General features: G+C 35.6%; 1 protein-coding gene across 1 annotated transcript in view; it reads left to right on the forward strand.

Annotated features, from left to right (window-relative positions):
- COL6A3 (collagen type VI alpha 3 chain) overlaps nt 1-13262 on the forward strand; it is a 150043-nt gene that overhangs the window by 35002 nt on the left and 101779 nt on the right. The window contains 2 exon segments of the mRNA XM_029285002.1: nt 3807-3945; nt 10558-11157. Coding sequence (XP_029140835.1) covers nt 3855-3945; nt 10558-11157 — 691 coding nt within the window. The 5' untranslated portion in view covers nt 3807-3854.

Raw genomic sequence — 13262 nt, forward strand, 5'->3', positions numbered from 1 at the left:
GCCGCAGATTACCTCCCATCGGCCGGTACGCTCCCACAGAGTGGGTCTCCTCAGGGTGCCGTCAGCCAGACAGTGCCGGCTGGCGACCTCCAGGGGGAGGGCCTTCTCGGTGGGAGCTCCCACCCTCTGGAACGAACTACCCCCAGAGATCCGGGTGATCCCGGATCTCCCCTCCTTCCGCCGCGCCCTGAAGACATGGTCTTCCAACAAGCGGGATTGGCCTAGGGGAATTTTTAGTGGGGTTTTAAGAGCAATTTTAATTATATAGGCCATAGTAAATATTTCTTTTTAATTAGGTTTTAAATTGGGTATTTATTGTTGTATCTGTTTTATAAGGCTGTCAGCCGCCCTGAGTCCGTAAGGAGAAGGGCGGGATAAAAATTGAATAAATAAATAAATAAATGTGTTTGCTTGGATTACAGATCCTTTCAGATATTTATGGTAAGTACAGGAAGAGCTGCAGATGAAACAGTTGACAGGCTTGCCTCAGATAGAGTGGTTTAATCAGAAAAGCTTCCCACTGTGCTGGAAAAGACAGCCTTACTTTTGTCTTGTAGAAGGAGGGTTCTTCAAACATTCAATTTAGCCTCTAACCCTATTTCTCAGTATTCACATGAATCCCAAGTTTCTTGTTCAGTTACCATCATAATCCTCATCCATCCATCCATAGATGAAAATAGTTTTCTGACAGCAAAATTCTATATGCCCTTAACAGAGAAAAAGGCATTTTTACAGCAAAGTCTTTCTTGCATTGTGGCCTGAATTCTTTCACATTCATTTTACTTATACAAGAAATGTCACTCTTCCTGATTTATCCTCAAGCCTACATATAGCCATCAGAAGCTGATAAGACATGGTTAATTGAAAGACTATAAGGCAAAGATTATAAGGCAAGAAGGTCTGCTCTTGAGTAGAGCAGCTGGTTTTAAAAAATAGAAAAGAAAAGAAAATTCCAGAATTTCAGTGATCCAGTGTTATGACTAATGTCATAACAGACCATTCCCAAGTATTACTCTCCCTACTACTACACAACTGCTATTAGTAGTAAGAGTTAGATAGTAACTCGTCCTAAATAGGCACCTTAAATATTATATCACATTGAATCACTTCTTTTACTTCACTGGTAGTCTAGGAAAATCCTTTTTGTTTTTGTGCAAAGGAGAAGATAGATATTTATACCCAGAGCTTGGACATAAACACTAAATTGTGTGAAGTCTTCTGTGTGAAACTTAAATGTACATAGGTAGTAAACAGAGTACATTTTAATTCCCATTCAAGATTATATAACTTTTATATAAGGTTTATATGATTTTTATATATTTTAATATAATTTTATGTAATTATAAACAACAATATAAACTGAATCTAGAGGTCAATCCCAGTTACATTTAAGTCTTACTTCAACATCAGTCACAAGAGGCACCAAAAGACTAACATTTAAAAATTGAATTTTTTAGAATTTTTAAAAATTTTGAAAAAATCTTTTAATTTTTTTGATTTTTTAAAAAAGTTTTGAAATTTTAATCTTTAAATGAACTTTTAGATTTTTAAAACACTTCTAGCAACTGCAAGAAGAAAAGCATAGTCTTGAAAAAATCATGGGGGAAAAATACTTACACTGTTGTGATTTGCAAAATATTTTCCATGTATGTATTCATGCCCACAGAAGACCCAAATTACACATGTAGCAAATGTAAACTAAATGAATTACTCAAAGAAAAAATAAGGGGTCTAGAGGCAAGTCTAGCCACTCTGAGACTCAACCAACAAAAACTCAAATCAAAGGAAGAAGGCTGTATCCAAACTGAACACAGTCAGGAACAAACAACTACCAGAAAAAAATGAACCTTTAAATCATGGGTGTCGACATATCACGACTTTTTTCACATTGCAGAAGCTGGGGTGGGCGCGGCCTTTGCATGATGCAACCAGCCCAAGGGCCAGCAGTTTGACACTCCTGCTTTAAATGACCCTTTAGAGATAGACCAATGGCAATATGTCACCCATAGAAAAAAAAAACAACCAAAAAGATGTCTCTGTTGTCAACTGCAGTCCTGTCCAATACATCCCCCACTGAAGCTGAGTAGTCGATTTCATATCCTCCTGGAGAAAATTCCTTTCCTAAGAAGAAATTTCCTGACAATAATTAATCAAAGGAATGGCTTGCCTCCGGAAGTTCTGGGTACTCCATCACTGCAGGTTTTCAAGAAGAGATGGACAGACATTTGTCTGGAAATGGTATAGTGTCTCCTGCCATCAGCAGGATATTGGACTAGAAAAACTCCAAGGTCCCTTCCAACCTTATTATTCTATGTTCTACTATCAGCCAGCTAGATATCAGACTTTCCCTGTTCATCTACTTATTCATTAACTAAAGCTCTAGTTTTTGTCCTTGTCCACTTCACAATGCTAAAGTTGGAATAATTCTGCGAGACTTCAGAGGAATCAGCATGTTCGTGGTTTTACCAGGGTAACAATCTCCTCTTGAACTCAATGTAACGTTGTTTCTAAGGTGGTAAAGAAGCAGCACACCTAGATTCAAATTGACCGTCATATTCAATTCCTCCTTTTTTACCTGAATCTAATGTTCTTGCTTGTAACTATTTATTGAATTGTGGTCAGTCTCATGGTCAGGATTTAGCAGCTCCTTTTATTTCTGATCCCATCAAAAGAACTTTCAAATATTTTCTAAGAGAAATCAATCAATGAAATTTTAGCCCTGATTATGATCATGGTACTTTGTATCAATTAACTTCGCAGATGATACTCAGTTTCTGGAACTGTGTCATGAACTGGAACTCTTTATTGCTAACTGATGTGTCTTTGACAGTTTATTTTTCTTACAAACGTGGGGCAGGATTTCATTAATTAGCTCAGAATTTGAAACGAAGTAAACTGAATTGAAACTATGAAACACTTTCAGTTAATTGTAAAAAGACATTTCCATTTGCAAGTAGACCTCGTGTACCAACCATGATTGAGATACGCAATTCCATTGCTAAGGTCACAGTTGTAAAGTGAAATGTCATGTGACCATAGCAACTTATGACACCAGTTCTAGTTGCAGTCATTAAGTAAATCACCCACAGTTGTTAAGCATGACATTATGCAACCTTGACTTGTGACTTCCAGCTGGCTTCCCCATTGACTTTGAGATGGTCATAAATGGTGATCACATGACTGCGGGATGCTATGACTGTTGTAAATAAGTACCAGTTGCCAAATGCTCAATTTGCAATTATGTGATTGCAGGGATACTGCAATGACTGCAAGTTTGAGGATTGGTCATAAATTTCCTTTTCTGGCACTATCTTAACTTTGGTCATTGAAGTAGTGGTCAGTAAGCAAGGACTTCCTGTATGTGTGTTTTGGGGAGAGGAAGCCCATGAAGTACTGAATACTGAATGCAGGTGGCCAAATGCTACCTTAATTCTTAACAGAAAATATCCTAAGCCAATAGTTGAACTGGGTGGCATTGAGTCTACAACATTGGGAATCTATTCAAAGGTGTGTCTTACTTAGCCAAATCCAAGGGAGAATGATTTTGGAAGAGGTGAAGGAAAGAATAGGAGAGGCCATACCTGGATGTCAGTAAAACACTGTAGTAAATAGTTTCCCAGCTAGCATTAACTGGTACCAGAAAAGGTGAGAAAAAAGTTTTCTTATGAACATCAATGAGATATTTTATAGTGAAGACATTACATTATTTTGCTATATATAGACAAAAACAAAGTCAGTATTATTATGATATATTATTGGTTTCTGTATATCAAATTTCAACTGACAACATTTCCATTTCTTTTCAGATCTAAAACTGGTGCTTTGAAAAGCTAACCAACTCATAATCAAACATAATGAAGAAGTATCACCATTTGATTTTTGCAACAATCTGTTGTCTTTTACTCTCAGGCAATCATGAGGCTGATGCACAGCAGAAAGAAACTAGTAAGTGTCTTCTATTTTTAAACGATTCAGTATTTAAAAATGGGAAATTATCCCAGGTTTTCCTTTGAAATTTTGAAGAGAAAAATATATTGCTGTTGTATATTGCTGTAGTACTGATTGCCAATGTCTATCCTTGAATCTTTGCCGTGTGTACATAGGCATATTTACTGTATGTAGAACATCTCTTGCATGCCTGCCTTGATGAACAAGCAGTTGCCTCTGCTGTACCTACCCTGTTCATCCTTATACGATGGTGGGTCTGCTGGAATAGATCAATGTTATTTGGAGCATAGATACCGCATAGGAAAAATGGGGATATTTTTGTGAAAGGGAGCCAACTCTCATATGTTACATTTCTAAAGAGATAAATGTTATTTTTCCAATGATACAGATGATTGATTTTGCTTGATTCTTCTTTTCTGCAGTAAAGAATTAAGTAATATTACAAAATATTTGGGAAATATTGCACATTGGAACAATTTTCAATTAATTTTAATTTGACTTTTCTTCTGTCTGATGAACAAAGACAGCATCATGTTCTTATAATATTGGTACTATATGAAGGTATTTAATATGAACCAGAGTAAGAAAATGCAGAACTAGTACTGTAACAACTTATTTCAAAACAACATTTTTAAAATAAATCTGAAAATTCCCACAAAAATCTGTTCCTCCCAGCTGCCCTACTCTTTCCATTAGCAACTCTTCCCCCCACACTCCAGACCTCCACTCTTCCCTTTTAGTATCTGCAAGCTGCTTTAGTAGTTTAAAATTGCCACATCAATCAGTGTTTATTAAACAAGAATAATTTCCAGGATTTGAATAGTTTTCCACCTGCCCCAGTGTAAATGAACTCTGGGTTGTTGGTGATATAAAAGAAGAGCCTGGCTATTAATGTAGGACAAGATCTTCCTGTCTACCATGACCTCTGGAAAATCATAAATCAATGTGTTTTTTTTAAAGATGTCAAAATCAGTGCTGCTGCTGATATAATATTTCTAGTGGATTCCTCTTGGAGCATTGGAAACGAACATTTCCAACTTGTTCGAGAGTTTCTGTATGATGTTGTTAAACAATTAGATGTGGGAGGAAATGATTTTCGGTTTGGTCTGGTCCAGTTCAGTGGAAACCCACATTCAGAGTTCCAGTTAAACACCTATCATACTTTACAAGATGTCCTCTTCCATATTTCACACATGCCTTACATGGGGGGAGGAACCAAGACCGGACAAGAATTAGAGTTCCTAATTTGGAACCATCTAACTAAAGCCGCTGGAAGCAGAGCGAACAATGGCATTCCCCAGATTATTATAGTGTTAATGGATGGACGATCCCAAGATGATGTGGCTCTACCATCATCTATACTTAAATCTGCTGAGGTAAACATGTTTGCCATTGGAGTGCAGGATGCAGTGGAAGGGGAATTAAAGGAAATAGCAAGCAAACCCCTTGATACGCACCTATTCAATGTAGAGAACTTTACTGCTCTCCACGGCATTGTAGGAGACTTAGTTGCCAGCATTCGCTCATCCATGACTCCAGAAATGGCTGGAGTAGAAGGAGGGATTAAAGACATCACAGGTAACGCTGTCTGCACTGCCGTTGCAATATTTGTGTCTGAGGGAATTATTTGCTACTTTTCCATAATTTTAAGCATTTTGATATGTAGCACAAGGGCATTTCAAGGTAACACTAATCAATTAACTTTACTTCTAGTGCTATATTAATATTTTCTATCTGTATGATGTGTGGCTAATGCTAAAATAGCATGCGGTGTAGAGAAAGAATGCAAGCAAAATGATAAGGGAAAGATGCTGAACAGAATATTGTTGAAACTATTTTCATTTCTGTCATTTTTTTAAAATACTGCATGAGTTATTCCATGCTTGGATACTTGAATGCTCCTGCCAGGGAGTGTGTAATATCCAGACAAATAAAATTATACTATAGCACAGTATTTATACTATACACAGTATTTTAAGATTTTACAAAATGGCATAGGAGGCACAAAGAGTAAGACATCTGTGTTTATCTGACTACCGTTAGTAGTAGCTAGAAGAGAACCCCTTTTTCTCACAATGTTTTGTTTTGCAATTTGTTAATTATGGGATGTTTAGCCTCTCCTTAGCTGTAAGAGAATTGCCTAGAAAAGCCCTAAGATGCACATTCAAAGGGTTCAAAACAAAGGGTTTTTCTTTTTTCATATAATGTTTTTCTGCAATTACATGAGATTTCCATGCCAGTTTCCTCAGGCTGTGCCTCTCCCCAGCTTTCTAATTATCTCTGTCCTCCTGGACACACAAATGGACAAAGAGAAGAAAGGGAACCAGAAATCACTGCCTCTCAGCTGGATAGCAAAATTAAAAAGGAAATCTCCTGTAAATCCTCCTCTCCATCTCTACATTAAACAGAAGAAGAGGGGAGGAAATCATCTGATTGGAATACAAACTGTTTTATTTAATTAGTAAAAATTAAATAAATCTTATTGATTTAAATTTATCAATGATTATTCTGCAGTCTTGCATTCTTAGACCTTTGTTTTTATATCTTGGAATGTATGTAAGGAATTATGTTGCAAAAGACCCACAAAGCTTCATAATATTTGCCTTGTTTTATTAATTTTATTCACTTTGGTTTAATTACATTTCTGCATGATTCACAGTCATTTTTTTTTATGAATAGGGGAAATAATGAGATTCCTAGAGGAAATCAGGAAGTACTCTTCTCCATTAAGCTATTTCATTTTATCATTTTATTTATTTATTTATTTATTTATTTATTTATATGCTGCCCATTGAGCTATCTATATTTAAGTAACACTTCTTTTTAAAAAGCCTATCCGAGAAATCTGTATTAATTTTACCTCCAGGGAGGATTTCCCTATCTTTTAAAACAGAATATCCATTGAACTTGATTTCGATGTAAAAAAAAAAATCACATTGCAAAAAAGATGAAGTGAATAGAAGATGCATTATTCTGAGTAACCTTAGAGAATTATGGGAGCCAAGATGTAAAAGGCTTATTATTGGATGAATGGAAACTTCCTTTCCTGTAATTCCTTTCCTGATAGCTACTTTCATCCCTACGGGGACTCTGCTGTCTGGCAGTTGGTCTCTCCCCTCAGTGAACTAGGGTTCTGGGAGCTTCATGAGATGCTGAGCAGGACTTCCTAGCTAGCCTTCATTAACAGAAGATTCTTGGGCCTTGAGACAATAATATATCAAGAGTTCATAAGCACACATACTACTCTGCAAGCAGAGCTCTGTAGCAATGCTTAAGGTATGAATTTTGTATAGGGTAAAATATAATTGCAAGTGAAAGTTCTAAAAATGGATGTCTCTTTCTACATGCATTCAGATATGATATTGGTTATTTGTGCCCAACAATAATGTGAAAAAGTATTTTCCATAACAATAATTAAGTGTTTCAAAAATTTAACATGTTGGCTAATTAATTAATCTTTTTTGCATGAGTTGAAATTTAACAATGTCCCCATATAAAATACTACAAGCAGCTATTTTCAAATGCATAGTGGAAGAGATGTTCACTATTCTAGTAACTGCAATGTTTATTGCAGTTACTAGAATAGTGTTTATTCTTCAATAATATGTTCTGTGTAATTGGAAACTTTAACTTTGAATTTGCCTTGGTATATATTACACACTACCTTAGTTACTGCTTCCTTTTCAAGCCATCAGTTCTTTGCTGTTATGAAATTCCTAAAAAGCATGCTTTAATCTGCTTTTCATCAATACTTCAATTCTTCATTGTATTCTTTGGTATAAAGATTCTTCAGCAGTGACAAATTATCCAACTATTATATATATACTGTCTTCCTGTTTCCTTGCAATTTGCAGTATTTAACAGAAAATCTATACATTTTTTAAAAAAATAATCTAAACATTTAAAAAAATTAATCCAATTTGAATTTTTTAAAAACTTTCTGAGTTTCTAAGAAATCTTCATTATAAACAGTAGTCAAAAAAGGATAAGGAGATGTGGCTGCTCTTTGAGCTATACCTTTACCAGAAAATATGCTTAGAAGAAATGAGAGTCACTGTATATTCAACTGGCTTTTACAAGGTATATTTTAAAGTTAACAGGTTGTTCCAAAAGTTGCTGGAAAGAAGGAACTGATGTAATACTGATGTATAGCCATATGGCTAAGAATCTGATTACTAAAATAATAAACGGGAAATTCTGAAGAAAGCTTAAATTTATATATATGTATATAAAATCTTTGTTCAGAATTATATATGCATATAATATTATATATAATATATTCTTTTGATTGAAAGATCTGAAAGTAGTTAATCCAGGATTAGATGATGGTAAATGAGAAAATTTAGGTTACTAGATTATGTGAACTGTTCCATGTATCTCCTTCCCATAAACACAACTAGTTTTTTCATTGCTCACGTTTCCCCTTTACATATCTCACCAGCTTTTCTCCAATGAGCTCTTCAGGCTTTCTCAAACTTCCTGAGTGATGGTGCACAGACTTGTACAAAGGGTAGGAAGAAACAAATTCAGCACTATGGCATATTTATTCCACCAACAAGCAGAAATATTATAGAGTAATTGGATATAATAATAATAAAGTTGGAAGGGACCTTGGAGGTCATCTAGTCCAACCCCCTGCTCAGGTAGGAAACCCTATACCATTTCAGACAAATGCCTGTCCAGTCTCTTCTTAAAAACATCCAGTGTTGGAGCATTCACCACTTCTGGAGGCAGGTTGTTCCACTGGTTAATTGTTCTAACTGTTAGGAAGTTTCTCCTTAGTTCTAGCTTGCTTCTCTCCTTGATTAGTTTCCATCCGTTGCTTCTTGTCCTGCCTTCAGGCACTTTGGAAAATAGCTTGACTCCCTCTTCTTTGTGGCAGTCCCTGAGATATTGGAACACTGCTATCATGTCCCCCCTCATCCTTCTCTTCATTATACTAGACATACCCAATTCCAGCAACTGTTCCTTATATGTTTTAGCCTCCAGTCCCCTAATCATTTTTGTTGCTCTTCTCTGTACTCTTTCTAGAGTCTCAACATCTTTTTTACATTGTGGTGACCAAAACTGGATGCAGTATTCCAAATGTGGCTTTACCAAGGCATTGTAAAGTGGTATTAATACTTCACGTGATCTTGATTCTATCCTTCTGTTAATGCAGCCTAGCACTAGCAACTCTAAAAATTCTGCTCAACTATGAGAAACATGAAATAGATAATCCACCTGATCATAATAATGTCAAAAATCCATCTTAGTTGAAAAATACATTTTCCATGTAATTATAAGTTCACTATTGTGGATCCAGAAACAGGCATAGCATATGTGGTTGGATAATTGTTATGACTGGGTTTACCGCTTTAACACGATTCTGCATTATTTGATTGAATATCCAGTGGTAATATGTGAACAAGTAAATCAGAAGTACACTTTTGTTGTAAAGATAATATTAAAGTTATATTCCCATAAATGACATATGCAAAGATACTTATATATGTTTGCTTTCTATTCTTTTGCATTTTGATTTTACATAGATTATAATTAGAAAATATGGAGACAAATATAATTTAATAATCTAATAATCCTTTGAAGATACAGAAGGTAAACACGTATACAAACATTTGGCTTTTGAATGAAGTATTTATTTAATTCTTTAATAAATTGAAATAAAATTTTATAAGTATGTTTCCCAGTCCCCCCAAATCCTTTATTTATTATGTTACATTTTTAACACGATAGGCCTTTAAAATCTTTGCTGAGCTTTAAAAAGATTTTTCTTAACTCCTAGAATTTTATTATTATTCTATTGCATTTATTATCATTAGCCACCTGACTCAAATTTGCATTTTAAAAACAAATGCATGTTTGCTTCATTTGCCATGCAATTCCATGTATTTGTTTTCTGATTTAAGACCCTTTGAAGTAAATATATAGAGAATTCCAAATTTAACTGTTTTTTTTATTTCTGATCCATGTTGAATCTCAAAATGGAAAATAATTTCAGTTTATATTTTGCCACATCTTATGGGTGTAGGAAATAAACACATACAGTGCTTTTTTTGAAAGAAAAAAAAAAAAAAAAAAGGTGCAGGAACTCACACACGTCATACAACCCGCCTTGCCTACCCTACAAGGTTCCATCCAAAAAAGGTGCCGGAACTCCGTTCTGGGCGTTCTATGAGAAAAAAAAGCCTGATTACATATGACTGAAATGTAGCATAAGAAGGCATTGTGTATATGCTGGTTCCTAAAAGAAAAGAGCTTCTCCCTCCATGTACAAAGTTCACATTTATTTGATGATAAAATTGTGTTAGAGTCTCATTCTATTTTAATGTCAGAGTGGCCCACCTGTGATTGCAAAATATAGTAATTTACAAGAATATACAATAAAAAAACTGTCCTTAGGGTAATTTTTTTAAAGTCTGATCATTCATATTCAATCAGAATGCAGAACTGGCAGGCAAGTTTCATTGACTTTGGTCATCACATGTTTTTTCCCTCCATATTCGTGTTTCTTGCTGTTTTTCAAAGAAACATGTCAGAACACTATTCAACTTGCATGGATTCACTTGGTTTAATGCTTTCACCTGTTGCATTTCTCTTTTTTTCAAGCACAAGAATCTGCTGACATTATTTTCCTTATTGACGGATCAAAGAACGGCGCTGTCACTTTCTCAGCCATTCGTGATTTCATTGCAAATTTAATTGAAAGACTCTCAGTTGGAGCTGAGCTCATACGCATTGGGGTGGTTATGTTTAGTGATGAACCCAGAACTGTATTCTCCTTGAACAGCTACACCCAAAAAGTTGATATTCTAGAGGCAGTGAAGGCCCTTAGTATTCTTGGTGGCGAGGAAGCTAATATTGGAGATGCTCTTGATTTTGTCATGCAAAACCACTTCACCCACTCAGGAGGCAGCAGAATAGAGGAAGGTGTGCCACAGATTTTAGTGCTCATAAGTAGCATTGAGTCTAGTGATGACATAAGAGAAGGAGTTTTAGCCATGAAGCAAGCTAGTATATTCTCATTTTGCATTGGGGTCCAAAATGCTGACAATGCAGAGCTTCAGCAAATAGCTACTGATGCAAGCTTCATATTTACTGCCCTGGATACACGTAACCTTGGTGAACTTCAAGAACTCTTACTGCCAAACATTGTTGGAGTGGCCCAAAGACTCATTTTGTTAGATGCCCCAACTATTCTTACAGAAGGTATGTATTTTTCAATGAACTGTTATCTTGCATTTAGTTATTTGTGCTCTTATATGGAATCTTATTTGTTTGATAGTAGCCTGAGGATTGAGAATGATGGGTTGAGGATAGATGCTTATGTGTAACTGCATATACATAGATACAGTACTGGCGTGGCTATACACCAAAGCACACAGAATGCTGTTACCTTCCCACCAAAGTAATAACTATTTATGTACTTTGCCATTTAAAAAATGCACTAAGAAATAGTAGTGATGTTATTTCTATTGCCACTATTATGAGCACAATCATGAGCAAGACTTGTGAAATTCCAAATGGCATTGCCAATTTTAACAGTTTTGCCTGAAATTCTGGAACTCATCTGTCTTCTCAGTTTTTTCAGGGAAAGAATAAACATCAGAGTGAAGGATGAAAATCAAGGGGGAAATCTTTGCTTGTCTCAAAAGTTTTAGTCTTCATTCTATGCACACATTTACACATATCAGTGCTGTTTGTTTAATCCACACATACAAGTCTGCCTTGGTTTTCTACTTCAAAAAGGTCCACCGTTTTTGTTCAAAGCACCAAGTTTGGGCTTCCCATAGGTCAGTGTTTTTCAAATTTGGCAACTTTAAGATGTGTGGACTTCAGCTCCCAGAATTTCCCAGTCAACAAGCTCTAGATTCTTCCTCTGCTCCAAGTTTCAGGGTGTCAACATTCTCAGATCCTTGTCTAGTGCAATCTTGGGCTTCTAGAGTGAAATAAAAGTTCTACTGCAATTTAAGATATGCTCGCTCTATATCTGATCTGCTACGGAACAGCAGGATCTGAAAGATAAAAGCAGCTCATAGAATGAAACTCTTAGTAATTATTCCTGTCACTGAGATTCCAGATTGGAAAACGGTAGGCATCAGTGTCCTGGTGATAGGTCAAATAACCTGCTATTTTTCTGTCTGGGATCTCTTATTTCATAAATTTATCTCTCTATTTTTCTGAGTTGAATGTTGCAGTTCTGGAGAGAATGAAAAGGAGAGATTCAACCAAAGCCCTGTTTCCAACTTTAAAGAGTCCTAGGAGCAAAGGAGGATGGGTGGGTTGAAAAGGCAAGTAGGGTGGAAAAAGCTACATCTTCTTGCTTTCCAACCATTCCAGGTTACCTGGCAGGCCTTTGAGAATGTTAAGGCTTCCCCCCTGGAAGTCTGGATTAGGATAATAGAATTGACTTGTCTTTATGATTTAGTATAATTTACAATGGATTATGTGTGAAATCAATGTTGTCTCTGTCCCATAACCAAGCTTGAAAGTGATTGGAGAGGGTCCAGATAATCTGCTTCATTTAGGCTATTTTGTAGTAGGATACTTCTTCAAAAGATGGTTGGAGATGTTTTATAGATGGCATTTAACACTGGCGAGGTTAGCAAAAATGTTTAAAAATATATCAAGCAATTGTTGAAAATGTAGACACAAACCAGGCACTTACTACCATCTTTGGTGGACATGCCCTAAAGCCAAAAGATTCTGGTTAAGAATACACACATGGTTAGAGAAAATGACTAAAAAACATATGGATTTTAAGCCAGAACTATTTTTGTTAGGCATAATTGTAGGAAATTATGAGAAAGAGTGTATATATCTAATTTTACATATATTAACTGCAGTGAGAATTGTATTCGCTCAACATTGGAAAAATGAAGATTTACCAATGGAGGAAGAGTTAATTAAAATTTTTTTAGATTGTGCAGAAATGGATAGATTGACATTGAAATGAAAGAGAAAGAAGATTCAGTTTATTTTAGAACATGGGACACTTTTTATCAATGGCTAGAAAAATGAGGTAGAAAGAAAGGAATTTAACATGTATAGTAAGATAAATGTTAGAACCCAGACAATATGTTGCTGATGAAATATTAAGAACTTGTGATTACTGTATATATATATATATATATATAGTTAAAAGGTAGGCCAAAAAAGGTGAGAACACCAGGAGGATAAAATATATGAATAATTTAATATATTTAAATACTAATAAACCGAGCTTTCGCCTGGACCTCCAGGCTTCGTCAGGGTGAGGGTGCTAAAAAATGAGAGTTACTAATAGGGGGTTTGAACCCTCTGTGCACGGCTCC

The sequence above is a fragment of the Protobothrops mucrosquamatus genome, unplaced genomic scaffold, assembly GCF_001527695.2.
Source record: "Protobothrops mucrosquamatus isolate PMUCROS unplaced genomic scaffold, P.Mucros_1.0 scaffold1170, whole genome shotgun sequence".
NCBI lineage: Eukaryota > Metazoa > Chordata > Lepidosauria > Squamata > Viperidae > Protobothrops > Protobothrops mucrosquamatus.